This window comes from Salminus brasiliensis, chromosome 14 (genome assembly GCF_030463535.1).
Source record: "Salminus brasiliensis chromosome 14, fSalBra1.hap2, whole genome shotgun sequence".
NCBI lineage: Eukaryota > Metazoa > Chordata > Actinopteri > Characiformes > Bryconidae > Salminus > Salminus brasiliensis.
Genome location: NC_132891.1, coordinates 3,743,442 through 3,760,273, shown reverse-complemented (window position 1 = coordinate 3,760,273; position 16,832 = coordinate 3,743,442). Strand labels below are relative to the sequence as shown.

At 39.7% G+C, this 16,832-nt stretch overlaps 1 protein-coding gene across 1 annotated transcript in view; it reads left to right on the top strand.

Moving 5' to 3' along the window:
• The first annotated feature begins 2,098 nt into the window (after positions 1-2,098).
• slc9a8 (solute carrier family 9 member 8) overlaps positions 2,099-16,832 on the top strand; it is a 51,848-nt gene continuing 37,114 nt past the window's right edge. Inside the window, exons 1-4 of the mRNA XM_072697209.1 lie at positions 2,099-2,413; positions 4,756-4,928; positions 11,287-11,367; positions 15,617-15,675. Of these exons, the coding sequence (XP_072553310.1) occupies positions 2,223-2,413; positions 4,756-4,928; positions 11,287-11,367; positions 15,617-15,675 (504 nt within the window). The 5' untranslated portion in view covers positions 2,099-2,222. The remainder of the gene's footprint in view (positions 2,414-4,755; positions 4,929-11,286; positions 11,368-15,616; positions 15,676-16,832) is intronic.

Sequence of the window (16,832 nt, the reverse complement as noted above, 5' to 3'; positions counted from 1 at the left end):
ACTAAGAACATCTGAAGCCTATTGGCCTACTGCAAGCAGGCCACAACGCTTTTCCTATCTTTTAATGAACGCTAGCTTGCTTTTAAGGACAACTGAATATGTCTTGTTTATCTGAGCATCATTTTCTAGCATTCTAACACCAAGAACCCTCATTTTTATGCTTAAATGTCATGAAAACACTAGATAAGCTCTGAAACCGGTGATATAGGTGCTGATTCTGTAGGCAGCTTCTCTCTGTATCTTGAAATGAATGTGATTCATGTGATATTTTGGTAAAATCACATGATGGTAAAATCACAATCCTAGCTAAACTGTGTATATTCATACATTTCAAATTAGCCTAGCCAGCTCTTGACCAGCATAGGGTGTGTTTTTGTGAGTTTGATGGTTTCGCTGGTCTATCAGCGTGAGCAACCTGCCCAAAGTTAGTTAACAAGCTAGTCCGAGCTGGTTTACTAGTATGACTAGCATGACCAGTGTAGTCGACCATCATGACCATCATGAAGGTGGCTGACTAGTGTGACCTGCACGATCAAGCTTGTTAAGCAGCATGACCAGTATGAGCAGCTTGAGCTTGAGCAAGCTTGAGCAAACTGATCAGCCAGCTGGTCAAGTTGGTCATGCTGATAGCAAAACCATCAAACTCATACTGGTCATGTTGGTTATGATAATGGCTAAACCAATAAACTCATACTGGTCACATTGGTCATGCTGATAGCTAAACCATTAAACTCATACTGGTCACATTGGTTATGATAATGGCTAAACCATCAAACTCATACTGGTCACATTGGTTAAGCTAATGGATAAACCATCAAATTCATACTGGTCACATTAATTATGCTAATAGCTAAACCATCAAACTCATACTGGTCACATTGGTCATGCTGATCGCTAAACCATCAAATTCATACTGGTCACATTAATTATGCTAATAGATAAACCATCAAACTCATACTGGTCACATTGGTCATGCTGATAGCTAAACCATCAAACTCATACTGGTCACATTGGTTAAGCTAATGGATAAACCATCAAACTCATACTGGTCACATTGGTTATGATAATGGCTAAACCATCAAACTCATACTGGTCACATTGGTTAAGCTAATGGATAAACCATCAAACTCATACTGGTCACATTGGTTATGATAATGGCTAAACCATCAAACTCATACTGGTCACATTGGTTATGATAATGGCTAAACCAATAAACTCATCCTGGTCACATTAATTATGCTAATAGCTAAACCATCAAACTCATACTGGTCACATTGGTTATGATAATGGCTAAACCATCAAACTCATACTGGTCACATTGGTCATGCTGATCGCTAAACCATCAAACTCATACTGGTCACATTGGTCATGCTGATCACTAAACCATCAAACTCATACTGGTCACATTGGTCATGCTGATCGCTAAACCATCAAACTCATACTGGTCACATTAATTATGCTGATCGCTAAACCATCAAGCTCATACTGGTCAAGAGCTAAGCTGGTCAACCAGTTTAACCAGTATGCTTAGGAGCATAAGGTCTGTTTTTGTTGGTTGACCAGCTTTTCAACCACCCTGACCTGAGCCCTGAGCTGGAATTCTCAACAGGCTGTTCAATCCTGAAGGTGTGTGAGTTAGTGTGTGTGTGTATGTGTATGTGTGTGTGTGTGTGTGTGTGTGTATTTTTTAATTATTATTTTATTTTTAGCATTAAACATTAATAATTTCATTATTAACTAAAAAATGAAGCGGAAACAGCAGCAAATCCTATTTCACTCCCCAAATTATCCTAAAATCTTCCTCACGTCTTAACGACATATCCGCCTTCTTCGGCCAATCCGAGCTGTATTTACAAATTGCGTCAGGAAGCGTTGGATGCTGGGAAATGTAGTCAGGAACGCAGCTCAAGTGTAAAACCTTCGTTTTATCAGCGTGTTTATTATTTAACGAATACACCAGCCGCTTTGTAATGAGCTTTACTAACGCTTGGTCTTACTGTTCTCGTCCTTATTGCTCTATTTTCTTAAAATGCCGCTTTATGCAGATCTCTAAAACTACAACTCCCAACACGGCCGTCGTCGTAGTAGAAGTAGTAGTGGTGATGTGTAGCTACTACTGCTACAGCAGCGTAGCTAGCTATCCTGACATGGACAGCAGGGCAATGCGTTTAAACCGGGGCGTTTCTTTGAGCTGTCAGTGATCAAGCTAGCTCTGTTTAAGGATGAAGGTGCTAGATAGCAGCGCTGTGGCCTGTTTAGTGCTGATATTGGCTGCGTGCACCGAGGCTCAGTTAGCAGGTGGAGCAGGTGGAGCAGGTGGAGCTGACCAAACACAGAACCAAGAAGCCCCAAATAATGCAGGGAATCCTCCTCCTGAGACCCACACCGGAGAGGAGAACACAGAACTGATCAGGTACGTGTAGGTTCTAGTATGTTTAGAGATGTCTGACCTCAGCCAAACACGTGTGTGTGTCTAGTGCAGCTACAGTAGTGAACTACAGTAGAGACCCAGTATTAGTGCACTGCTGTAATCCTGTAGGACTGTCTGATACTAACCTGTATCTCCTATCTCCTGTCTCCTGAGGCACCCTGCCCGGCTCCCCCTGCTCCCAGCTGCTTCAGGGGTCCATTCAAATGTGCAGGCCAGAGGGTGCCTCCAGGACCAGGGTTGAGAGATGCTGTAGTAACCATGTAATAACACATGTTCAGCCATGTCTCTCCTCTGCTGCGTTCTCTCTTTACTGGCTTCCCGTAGCTGCCACGCGGTCACACAGCTGGGAATTCCAGTGTTATGAACACAGTCTGGGGGTCATCAGTTCTATTCCTGGAGGGCCAGTGTCCAGAGCACTTTTTAGGGACTTCCCTGCTTACACTCATCTGATCCAGCTGGGGAATCACATTCGGGCCAGCTTCCTTAAAGCATCTCAGTGTTAAGATGATCCTAACTGAGAAAGAGAGTTACTGATTGAGTGTGTTGAGTGTGATGCTCACTCGGCCCTCTCATGAACTGATGACCCCTGATGTAGTGCACCCGCTGGAACACGGCCCCTTACAATGCCAACCAGGAATGATCCAAGTGACTATCTGCTGAAGTTAAAAGCAGCTGGACACGACATCCCGTCCCATCCACATTACCAAACAACCAACGGTCCATGGGCAGCGATGTGTAGCCGGTATCCACCTGTTTAGAGGATAAAGCCTCATATCTGAGAGCTGAGAGTCCAGTGAATGGCCTTAAGAGGGTTTTCCACGGTTTTCAGGCTCATTCAGTAGACTGGCTCATCCAGGTTTGCTTGCTTTCCCTTTCAATCGAGCTCAGCATGTCGCTAAACTCTCAGCCACAGTGTGCTTGTTTTTTCCCCACCTGTTTTCAGAGTGTGACTTCCCTTAGTTTCTCTCTTCTTGAGCTTCCAGCAGTCTGGAAAAGGAAGCTCTGAACTCCTGCTGAATCTGTTGGCACAGTCAGTCTCTCTTTCCCATGTTCCCACACTGACCGCCAACGCTGCCACTCGGCCGGTCTTTTTGCCACTCCGTAGGCGTGGCTGCAGCGACTCCCTCTACCCTCCGTATGATCATCCACACAGGCTTGAGAGTCGCGCTCCTGCTCCTCCTGCTGCGTCTGGTGTTAAGGTTTGATCACAGGGATGGTAGTTTGCATACACTCCTGCAGCAGTGTACCTGTGGCGGCGGCTCGACCGCAGCTAAACACACATCCTTCGCTTTAACCGAAGCTGCGCTCAGAGTTTATCCAGACGACCCGTCTAATAAATGAATGGATTTTCTCGGGTTTATTTCCAGTGTGAATATTAAGGCTTATTATACTGCTGTGTCATTTGAAGGTGAAGCGCCCACATACAGGCACTGTCACACAAAAACCTTGTATCTCCAGTTTTGCAGTTTTTCCATATTGTGTGTGTGTATAAAATCCATATATATACATACACATTATATATATATATATATATATATGTATGTGTATGTGTATATATGTGTGTGTGTGTGTGTGTGTATATATATATATATACACACAGTAGTATAATAGTAATACAATTGCAGTGTCATACTACTACTAATAAATACTAGTAATAGTGATGTGAGTAGTGTCATTATAATATAATATAATAGTAATATAGTAGTGTAATAGACATGAATATAATAGTAATATAATGGTAACAAGATGATAATGTCAGTAATGTAATAATTTAATAGTAGTGCAATAGAGATGTAAGAATATAAGAGTGTAATAGTAATAAAGTGTAATAGTAATATGATAATGTCAATAATTTTATAGTAGTGTAATTCATATGTAATAATTTAATAGGAATGTAATAGTAATTTAATAGTTATTTAATATAATGGTAATATAGTTGCGTAATAGACAGTATAAAGTAATAGTAATATGATAATGTCAGCCATTGAATAATTTGCTAGTATTGTAATAAATGTAATAATTTAATAGGAATGTCATCTCTAATATTATTGTAATACAAATGTAATTATAATGTAATAGTAATTTAATAGTACTGTAAAAGTAATGTAGTAATGTTTTAGTAATGTAATAATATAATAAGTGCATTAATAATGTAATGATAGTGTAATAATGTGATGTAAGAGTCTAATAGTAATATAATAATTGAATTGTTTAACATGTAGTAATAATACAGTGTAACGAAACGGTCACACTCTCAGATCCTACAGTTTCCAGCTCCAACTCTAAACTCTTGTCTGTCTGTCTGTCTGTCTGTCTGTCTGTAGGATAAACGCCACCTCAAATTCCACCAATGACACGCTACACACCACGGCGCCTCTCACCAAGGCCACCACCCTGCCCACGCCAAAGCCCATCCTGCCCGTGCAGACGGGGGTTAAGGCCCAGGAGGAGGAGCAGTCCAGCGGGATGAGCATCTTCTTCAGCCTGCTGGTTATTGGTACGCAGATACTTTGGCCACAAATCTAATTTAGAGAACACTGAGGAGACACACACACCGATCAGCCATAACATTAAAACCACTGACAAGTGAAGTGGAGAACGCCAGGTGGATATACTAGGCAGCAGGTGAAGAAACAGTCAGTTCTTGAAGGTGATGAAGGTGCTGAAGCAGGATAAATGATCAAACGTAAGAACCTGAGACACTTTGACCAGAACCAGAACTGTGATGTTCTAGACAATGACTGGGTCAGAACTTCTCAGAAACATCAGGCATCAGGTCTTGTGGGGTTTTTCTGGTATGCAGTGTTTAGTACCAAGCCAATGTGCTCCAAGTTAGGACAACAGGTGAACTAGAATCAGGGTCATGGGTGCCTAGGGGGTCATTGATGCTCATGGAGGTCCCATAAAAAAGGATGGTGCTGCTAATGTTGGTCCTGATGCCAGATAGTCTGGACAATTTTAGAGGTCTTAAGATGTCCAGTCCTTTGGTAGTGAAATACAAATATAATAATGTGATAGTAATATTATGATGATAATTTAATAGTAATGTTGTAGTAATGTAATAATGTAATACAAGTATTATAAAAAATGTAATAATTTATTAATGTTGTAGTAATGTCATAATATAATACAAAATCTAACAATTTAATAGGAATGTTGTAGTAATGTAATAATATAATACAATTATAATACAAAATATAATAATTTAATAGGAATGTTGTAGTAATGTAATAATGTAATACAAGTATTATAAAAAATTAAATAATTTATTAATGTTGTAGTAATGTAATAATATGATACAAGTATAATGAAACTTTAGTAATTTAATAGTAATGTTGCAGTTATGTAATAATATAATAGAAGTATAATAGAAAATATAATAATATAATAGTAATATTGCAGTTATGCAATAATACCAGTATAATACAAAATGTAATAATTTAATACTAATGTTGTAATAATATAATAATGTAATACAAGTATTATAAAAAAATCATAATTTAATAGTAATGTTGTAGTAATGTAATAATATAATACAAAATATAATAGTTTAATAGTAATGTTGTAGTAATGTAATAATGTAATACAAGTATTATAAAAAAACATAATTTAATAGTAATGTTGTAGTAATGTAATAATATAATACAAAATATAATAATTTAATAGTAATGTTGTAGTAATGTAATAATATAATACAAGTATAATAATATAATAGTAATATTGCAGTTATGTAATACCAGTATAATACAAAATGTAATAATTTAATAGTAATGTTGTAATGTAATAATATGATACAAGTATAATACAAATTTAGTAATTTAATAATATTGCAGTTATGTAATAATATAATACAAAATCTAACAATTTAATAGGAATGTTGTAGTAATGTAATAATATAATACAATTATAATACAAAATATAATAATTTAATAGTAATGTTGTAGTAATGTAATAATATAATACAAAATATAATAATTTAATAGTAATGTTGTAATGTAATAATATGATACAAGTATAATACAAATTTAGTAATTTAATAGTAATGTTGCAGTTATGTAATAATGTAATAGAAGTATAATAAAAATGCAAGGATTTAATAGTAATATTGCAGTTATGTAATAATAAAATACAAGTATAATACAAAATATAATAATTTAATAGTAATGTTGTAGTAATGTAATATAATACAAGTATAATACAAAATATAATATAATAGTAATGTTGTAGTAATGTAATAATATAATACAAGTATACTACAAAATATAATAATATAATAGTAATGTTGCAGTTATGTAATAATATAATACAAGTATAATAAAAATGCAAGGATTTAATAGTAATATTGCAGTTATGTAATAATAAAACACAAAATATAATAATTTAATAGTAATGTTGTAGTAATGTAATAATATAATACAAGTATAATACAAAATATAATAATATAATAGTAATATTGCAGTTATGTAATAATACCAGTATAATACAAAATGTAATAATTTAATAGTAATGTTGTAGTAATGTAATAATATAATACAAAATATAATAATTTAATAGTAATGTTGTAATGTAATAATATGATACAAGTATAATACAAATTTAGTAATTTAATAATGTTGCAGTTATGTAATAATATAATACAAAATCTAACAATTTAATAGGAATGTTGTAGTAATGTAATAATATAATACAATTATAATACAAAATATAATAATTTAATAGTAATGTTGTAGTAATGTAATAATATAATACAAAATATAATAATTTAATAGTAATGTTGTAATGTAATAATATGATACAAGTATAATACAAATTTAGTAATTTAATAGTAATGTTGCAGTTATGTAATAATGTAATAGAAGTAAAATAAAAATGCAAGGATTTAATAGTAATATTGCAGTTATGTAATAATAAAATACAAAATATAATAATTTAATAGTAATGTTGTAGTAATGTAATAATATAATACAAGTATAATACAAAATATAATATAATAGTAATATTGCAGTTGTGTAATAATACCAGTATAATACAAAATGTAATAATTTTATAGTAATGTTGCAGTTATGTAATAATATAATACAAGTATAATAAAAAATGGATTAACTGAATAGGAATGTACTAGTAATATTAATTAATAATCTGGTCAGAGCTGCTTTGGTGGCAGGGGATGGACCTACACAATATTAGGCAGGTGGTGTTAATGTTATGGCAGATTGGTGTAGTTAGTCTTGTTTAAGTGGATTTCAATCATTGTATTTATAGATTTGGTGCCTTTTGTCTAGGATAGCTTATCAAACCTTGGAACAACTAAATGGCTGATTATTATTAATTATTTCTTGATTTCTTGAATAATTGTATATTCAATAAACACAAAATGCCTCCAGAATCACACCGGTTACAGCAGCTTTAAGAAGTAAACTGAAGGAATCCTTCAAAGGGGGGTGGCAGCAAGGCTCCCAGAGCCTGTAGGTACACCTGTGGTTCTCAGTTCAGAACCTGGTGACCTCACAGACATCGAGGGTATGGTGCCCCCCCCCCCCCATTGCTTCCCCCAAACACACCTGATTCAACTTGCTAAGTATGTGAGAACAAGGAAAAGGGGCGGGAATGCCCCTGCAGATGTACAAGAACCTTAACAGACACTGTGAAACCATCATCATCCGTCCTCCAGTCACCACGTCAGTTCTGAAAGATAACGAGATCTTCTCTGAGGATCCGTCTCAGAGTGGCCGGGTTTCGTAGGCTGTTGAAAGAGGCTCCAGGTATGCAGTGGTCAGCTAGATGACTGGAACTTTCCATTGATGGTTCATTGCTACCAGAGATCTGAAGGACAGAGCGTTGGAAGGACACTCTTTCTGTTTCTGGGTTTGACACTGCGTCAAATTTGGAGTTGCTGCGGCATGCGAACACTGCCTCCAGGCAGCTGTTTCCCGTCAAGCTGAGATGTGGGGTGAGGGGTTTCAGGTGCGGTTTGGGCAGTTTTCCACAAAGCAGGATTTCTCGGTATGTCGGATAATTGAGGCCTGAAGTGGGGATTGTGTGGGGATTTAGTTGGAGCTTGTTTAGGCTTATTTGTTTAACACTTAATAAAAAAAGATACTCGGCTGGGCGTGTACCATTCAAAATGTACGCATTACCCCCCCAATCACATGCAATCCTCCGAAGGCCGAGATATGCTTCCTCCCTCAAGTGCACTGCCAGCAAGCGCCTCCTTTTCCGAACCGGGCAACCAACTCGCTCTGAGGAAAGCGCAGTGCACCCGGCTCCGATGCATCGCCGAGCAGACGCCAGTGCCGGCCAGCATTGCACTGGACTGATGTGAGGAGCAAGTGCCATCTACCCTCCCTGGAGAAAGCTAGGCCAGTCGTGCTCTCTCAGGGCTCCGGCTGCCGATGGCTAGCAGCATGGCCGTGATTCGTACCAGCGATCCTCACAAATTTAAATGATGTTTACATGGTTTCCAACCTACAATCTCACCTCGTCTTATTTTAAAACCGAAAAACTGACCAAATTCATCGTTCAGTTTGCTCACAGGGGGTCAAAGTGAACACTGCACAGCTTTTAATCAGTTCTTTAATAAATATTAAACCGTCAATCTGATCAGAGAAGCTGGTTAGCGTTAGCTTAGTTAGCAAGATTAGCTCTCCACAGAACTAACTCAACTGCTGGAAGGACAGAAGCTGAATTTAAAGCTTTTCCCTGTGGTTTAGAATCTGTATCCACTTGCTAAGCTAACCTAGCCTTTGCTTAGCTAGCTCAGCTACAGCTGTACCGAGTATCGGGCAGCCCGGATCAGCTGCTGCTGACTAACTGCTGAGCACCGACACGAGCATTAAAACTCTGTCCGAGAGCGAAGTGGAGTGTCCGGTGTTGGGAGAGACAGACCCGTGAAATGAGAGACCGGTTCTGCTGGGTTTGGACCTGTAGCCAGCTATCTATGCTTGGATAAGTTAGCTAGCGGGCTAAACACCACAGCGGAGACCGTCGTCCAGCCAACTTCTAGGTCCAAAAATCGAAATCGAAACCAGGTTAGTTTGCTTAGTCTGTGCAAACACATCAAACATGCTAACGTTACCGACAACCTCAAGGGGGCGCTGTACCACACTCTGTGGACCCAGCTATGACTTACAGGACTGTCAGCTTATACATTTATGGGGGGGGTAATGCTTTGTTGGGTGTAACCTGCTGTATGGAATCCGTCCCGAACCAGACCAAGGTCTAAACCATGGACTCGAACCCTGAGTTCTGTGTCACACCATTACACCCCTACCTGTTACTATGGCTACCTTAAATGTAGGGCAGAGGGCAAACAAACCTGCAATAAAAGAAATAGACAGCTCTTGGGGGACGAAACCCAGATCACTTCTCTCCATCCAGTGTTTATCATTGCTCTGACCAAAAATGGAGTTGTTGGATGATGACTGTACGGGTGGAGGACTGCTCTGTTGCACATGTGGGTTTGATTAGCAGCTAAGGTCAGATATAGGCCATGTGAAAAAGATCATGTAAACCAAACATTCAGATGTAATCCGGCTTCACCACAGTCACATCTCTCATAGTTTAGCCGTGCCTTTAGTTTGAGTGCAGCTACAAGGAGCCGTGGTGCAGCTCGCAGCCCGAACGCCTGCCCAGGCCTTGGCTCGCGCACCAACGTCCAGCAATCATTTCCTGCCGTAAAAGGTTTCTCCAGGACGAGCAGCTTCATCTGCAGCGAACAGCTGTGTCAGACTGCAGTCCCGGGGGCCCCAGCACAACGTCATTCCTGCTCAGACTCGGTCGATTCAGCCGCCAGATACTCCCCGGGTCCTCCGGTGAGTTCAGCTGGGTGTGTATGACTGTGCAGCAGTGCTGCTGCAGCGCTTAGAGGCCTGAGCGGGACATTCCTGTATTTGCAAAAGCAGCCCTAATGCTTTTCCCAGAGACTTTCTTCTTAAATCACCTATAGTTTGTAGCCCCGCCCCCCCCAGCTCTAGACTTTACACGTCTGCCTCGGTACATCGGCTCTTTTTGAACTGCCCCCGATGTGGCATTTGCCAGGCAGCCTACGCGCTCTGAGGAAAGCGCTGACTTGCTTTTTCACCCGACCAGCTAACAGATGCACAACATCGCTTTAGGAGCGAAGAGGGGAGAGAGCGCCACCTACCCACCTGGAGAGAGCACAAATTCGTACTCGTAGAATTTGTGTGAACTAGAAGGTTTCTAGGTTTCTCGGGCTACTGTGTTTTGGATCCAACAATGAGGAACTTGGAACTTATTGAATTTAGCTCTATGTGAAGACCTTCGTCCTTAAGATTGGGTTCTTCTGAGAACCTTTTCTTGATGGTTTCTTAACGGTCCGGTATTTTTTCCTTTTAACCTGGCAGTGCTACTCTAACTATATGTGTTAGCTGTCAGTGCTAAAACATATAGGGCTGGTGTCCCAGAAAGGCATTAAGCCTAGTCCTAGACTACATTTAAAATGACTTTTAGTGGAGAATCACCTTTCAGAATGCTCTGTAGACCAGGCTCTGTTGACTAGGCTTAATCCCTGTCTGGGAAACTGGCCCATGACGTTTCTGTTTAGCTTATTAGTCAGCTGTAACCCCCCCCCCATTAGGTAGGGTCAAGAATGGATCACTAAACTGGCCAGTGGGGGTCAGTGCCCTCTGAGGTAGTAGGGTAAGGTAGTAGTAGTCAAAAGTGTCAAAAGTATTCACACTCATTCCTCAGGTAGAAGTGAGTGGAGATACGAGGGTTTAAAAGACTTCTATAGAAGCTGAAGTATCAACTGAAGCTTTTTACTCCTGTTTTTCGTTGTTCTTCTGTGGTTTATTGTGTGTAACCTCATGCCCTCATCTTGAATGTTCTGTTCACAGGAATCTGCATCATATTGGTGCACCTGCTCATCAAGTTCAAGCTGCACTTCCTGCCCGAGAGCGTGGCCGTGGTGTCTCTGGGTGAGCAAACCTCTGTTCTACAGTTAGGGCATCATTGCCAAACATGATTCACAGTCTTTTCTTTCAAAATCTGTGGAAATATGGTGTGGCTCAGCTTTTGGGAAACTCTACACACTCGTACACACGCATACACGCAAACACACTTGCACAATTTCCTGCCGAGACGAGTCAGTCTTGTTTTCTGCTTTTCTTGAATGGAGTTTCCTGTTAGAGAGATTTCCATCTGTCTGCTGTCTGTGGATATTTTTATGGTTTAGTATTTTCCCCTGGCCAAAGGAAACTAAGCCATGTGCGCACACACACGCACACACATGCACACACACAATTACAGCTGTGGTCGGAAGTCATGGCAATTAGCTTGTAATACTTTTTTTAACTGTTATTTGTCTGAGGTGAAAAGACTTACATAATATACACAATAGTGACAAAAGTATTGGGACACTTCCTTGTTCACTATTTTTTCTCAAATCAAGACTATTAAAAAAAAAGAGCTGATCCAGCTTTTGTTGGAGTAACTGTCTCTACTGTCCAGAGAAGAAGACTATCTACTAGTTTTTCTTCCTAGGAGCATGTCTGTGAGGATTTGATTGCATTCAGCGACAAGAGCCTTAGTGAGGTCAGGATGTTGGATGATGATGATGATGATGATGATCATGATCACCACCCCACCTTATTCAGCACCGTCCATCACTCCAGATGGACTCCACAGCTCAATGCTGGGGGGCTTTATACCCCTCTAGCCCACGCCTGGCATTAGGCAGCATGGTGCCGATAGGTTCGTGTTTATCTGCTCCAGAGAGTCCTATTCTATTGACAGGCTTTGTGTGTGCATTTGCACATCTGTTTCAGCAATAGGTGCAGATTACATTAGCTTAGCTACCACCCAGTACTGCCTAGGTAAGGATGTTCCTCAAAACTCGTAGTCAGAGCAAGATGAGGGAGTTGAGGGAAACTTCTGATGGAATCCACAGAGAGGCCAACAATCACTTTGAAGGAGCTACAGAGTTCAGTGGCTACCCATTCCTCAACAGACACACTCCCAAAAGCGAACTGTGGTGGTGGTAGCAGCATCATCATGTTGCCTGGGCATCTTGTTAACACGGAAGGACCGATGGATAGATGGTGCAGAATCGGCCACTTTAGAAGTACTACAGCAAGAACTGCTGCTTCAGCCTGCTGGAAACTGAAGTTTGGGAGAAACAGGAAGGCGATTCTTTGTCAGTGGTCGTAGTCAAAGCCTCCGCAATCGTCCTCCAACCAGTCTGAACGATCTGGAGCAGATCTGCCAGGATGAATGATGCCCTCACCCCTCCGCTCTGCCCTTCCTTTCTGCTGTGTTAACTTTCAAGCTTCCTCAAATGCAGGATGCACAGCCTGAAAACAGACACATGCCTCTGTTTTGTTATTCAAAGTCCTACAGACCTTAACTTCCTTTCCTGTGCTGACCACTGCCCCTGCTGCCCTACCTTTATACATCCTCCCTGACCTCTATATCTGTGACTTCTCTCTCTATCTCCCTCTCTCACTCTCTCTCTATCTCTCTCTCTCTCTCTCTCTCCATCATTAAAACACATGGATATAATCCAGAGCTAGACCTAATCCCGGTCTGGGAAACCAGCCCGTAATGATTTGAATGTAGTCATGGTTTCATTTACAAGGCAGTCATACTGAGAGTGGTCCCAAAACAAGTCAAAACAGCAGCTGTGTAGGTTATCACTCTATTCACACTGTGGTTTACCGTATTTCTCCTAGTACCACGTGCAGCTTGTCTTCAGCATTAAGGTAGTAGTAGTCAAAGGTGTGAGCCGTACTGACATTCATTCCTCAGGTAGAAGTAAGTGGAGATACTAGGTTTTAAAAGACTTCTATAGAAGCTGAAGTATCAATTGAAGCTTTTTACTCCAGTAAAAGTGTAAAAGTACTGGTTTCAGAACGACTTCAAGTAGAAAAGTAAAAGTAATGGAAGGAAAACAAAGGCTGAAAGCTTAGGCCACGCCACAGGGGTCTATAGTGCCCCCCCCCCCCCCCCCCCCAACCCCATTTCTCTAAAAGTCATAATGAGGAGAATGATCTATTAAAATGTTGATGTTAAAAATGTTGGGCTGCACTAGGCTCCTGTTTCAGCTGCAGATCTGCCCATTGAAAATGAAGCATTTCAGTAATATCAGCTCTATTAAAGGAGCGTCTCTGTGCTCTACTGAGCATCAACATGAGCTTCATGGAGGAAAATATGAGGAGTCGTTGTCTAGAAGTTTTGTAAAGCTGCAGAAAGTCAGACTTCAGAGGCGTGTGATCAATAAGCTTTATTGGAATGTAAATGTGGGGCTCAGTCGGGACGTTTCACTGCAGCTCTCTTGAGTCTCTGCCACGGACACAGTCTTCATACTAGACTACAGACGTCTGCTGTGAGCTCGCTGGAGAGGGACGGGACGTGTGCAGGTGTGATGGATCTCTTATAAACCAATAGGAAGTCAGAATGGAGTCTGTTTATACTTCTCATCCAATCAGGATCAGACTCTCACTTTCAGGATGGAGAGATTTATCTGGAGAGGGTTTTTATTGATGACGAGCCGGAATGAAAACAAAGGGGAATGAAATAGGAGCAACGAGGCTGATTTTAAAATGTAAGGAGGAGAAAGTTCAGATAATTGGGGGGAAATGTGAGAAGTAGAAGTAAAAAGTCTGAAAAGTAAATAATTACTGCAGTAAAGTTTAGAGAACCAACATTTCTACTTAAGTAATGAAGGACAAATACTTCGGTACCTTACTTGACACCTCTGGTAGTAGTTAAGGTGGAGGTTGGGGGTGGGGATGGGGGTGTAGTATATATCCCCCATATCTGTCTGCTCTCTGTAATTAACTCTAGTGTTTGTAACAGGAGCTCTCTCTCGCTCTAGTCCCCTCGTTCTCCTTCTGAAAGCAGTGAAACAGTGACTCACTGTGAAGCTGAAGTCCCTCAGGCTGATGTGGCCTTTTCAGTGGGAATCCAGCCTGGTGTCCCACCGTGGGATAATGCTGTGCTTCAGAAATCTCCTTTCATGGCGTAATATAAATGTCCATTAGAAGTTGTTATAGATGTTTAACTCAACATTCAATTCATGTTGCGTAGTTTATTTACCTACGGCTGCTAGAGATGAACTGATGCCGCTTCATCCACCCTGGTAAACAAATTAACAATTAACAAATTTGCAACTTTATGGGAGAAGACAAAACCAAACAAAAAAAAAACAAGACTGTAAATGGAGGTCAAGGTAAAAAGATTGCAATATTTTCTCAAATTCATGATGAACCCCCTTCTAAAAGATCTTTTTGTATCTTTTATATATTGTGTCACATCACCAAACCCAATGGAAATGCGTACCTTTGAGAGTTTACGTTCAAAACAAAGAGCAGGGTAATCTGGGAAGGTCTTTTGGAGGCGGATTGGTGTGAGATAAATTCTTAAATTAATAAATTTAAATAAATTAAACATACTAAATGTTAATTAAGTTTATTTTGTGAAGATAATTAGCATAGTTTTGGGTACAGGTCCTGAGAAATAGTTTTCCAGTTGTCAAAATTGATTACAAGTCCCTTTTCCCACAAACTCTACAGGTGAGGCAGTGATGAGATGCATTTTATTATTATTATTATTATTATTATATCGTCGCTGTCCAATAAAAAAGCATGAATCTCCAAAATGGCGACTTTACAGGAGAAGGCAAAAATGATCATAACTTAGAATGGGGATAAATGTAAAGTAAGAGTTTAGTGCAAACATTTTGGAGCATTTCTATTGGTCCATTCATCCAGAATTACTTACACAGTGTACAGAAGAGCAGATACAGGGTTCAACAATGGAGTAAACTAAAAAAGGACACGAATGGAGATACATGGTTTATATATATATATTCACACGGTATATATGTCATTTTTATTCTTAGTTGGTCCCCCATCCTGTAGGAATTTAATACAATTATGAATTCGCACATACCTAAAGAACCCAAAAAACCCAAATCTCCAGAATCTGTGAGCAGGACTTCATAACATCACCTGAAAACAAATAAGATTATTTGTAAAATACCTGCAGAATTAAACCTAGATAGAAATATGGCAAAAATGCAAACAATGGGTTTTAATTTTCAAATCTCCTCTTCTGCAAACGTGAGCGTTCATCATATAAAATGAGATATGAGTGTATGGTAACTGAAGTAAATCTGAAGTAAGGAGAGATGTGGTCACTAAACCACTGCTCATTGCTTTTTTCCAGGAATCCTGATGGGGGCCTTCATAAAGATCATTGAGACTCAAGAGCTGGCCAACTGGAAGGTACTGTCTATTACTGTCTCTATGCATTGCTGTTGCATTAGAAGGTAAGACTGCAATAGATTCATTATAATCTCACCAGGCTAACAAATAGAAGTCACCTGTGACTGAATAGTGTGACCTATTGACCTATGACTGGACAAGTTCCTGGATGTAGTTGTGACATCAATGTTCAGCCTCTCTTACATCAAAGAACTGCGCAGTTCAGCCAGATTTGGTGGATTTCTTCCCTGTAGACTGGGATCTCTGCCACTGCTGGTAGACCCGTATGACCGTAAGCTTCCATACACCTGCAGATTCAGCTACTTCCATCACACTATGGTCTTTGGCCACGCCCAAATGCAGTTTTCCTCACATCCAATGAGACCCTCACTGCACTTTACCTCCTCCTATCAATCTATGAGTCCCGTCACACACCCCACTGGTATGTATAGCCCCATTATCCTCATGCAGCGCCATCTGCTGGAGCATTATTATTTGGGTTCTACCCTCACTGATAATACACTGTACACACAGTAACCTTCCACTGATCTCAAAGCACAGTAAAATACTCTACATTCTTAAAGAGAAAGGTGCCACAAAAGGATCTTTGAGTGATACTGTAGAAGACCTGTTTTTGGGTCCGTAAAGAACCATTGTTTGTAAACGAAAGAAGCTTTTAAAGGTTTCATGTGTCAATGTTTTATGTTTAACATAATTTCAAAGGTTCTCCACACTTATCACACACAATTATTTGCTTTGGATTATTTTATTTATTTTAATAAATTGATTTATTTATTCTGTGGCATTGCTTATAGTACACCATGATTAATATGTCATAATTATGATCTGAGCAGTACAACAGTTTAGATGGTTTGAGTCTTGGTTCCTCACAAGGTTTCTTCCTCCAGCTCTGAGGGAGTTTTGGGTCTTGGATCCTTCATGTCTTACGTTATTTCTTTTTTTTCTGTTATTTATTAATTACTAATTATGTAAAGCTGCTTTGTGACAACAGTTGTAAAAAACCATACAATTACAAATACAGTTTGACTTGACTTGACCTATAGAACGTTTTGTAGCACTGTTTAATAGTGTATGTCCAAACTTATCCAGACCCCCCACCTCGATTAATACTACTACTACAGCTACTTTTGCAGAAAATCTCTGCCGATTGATTACCG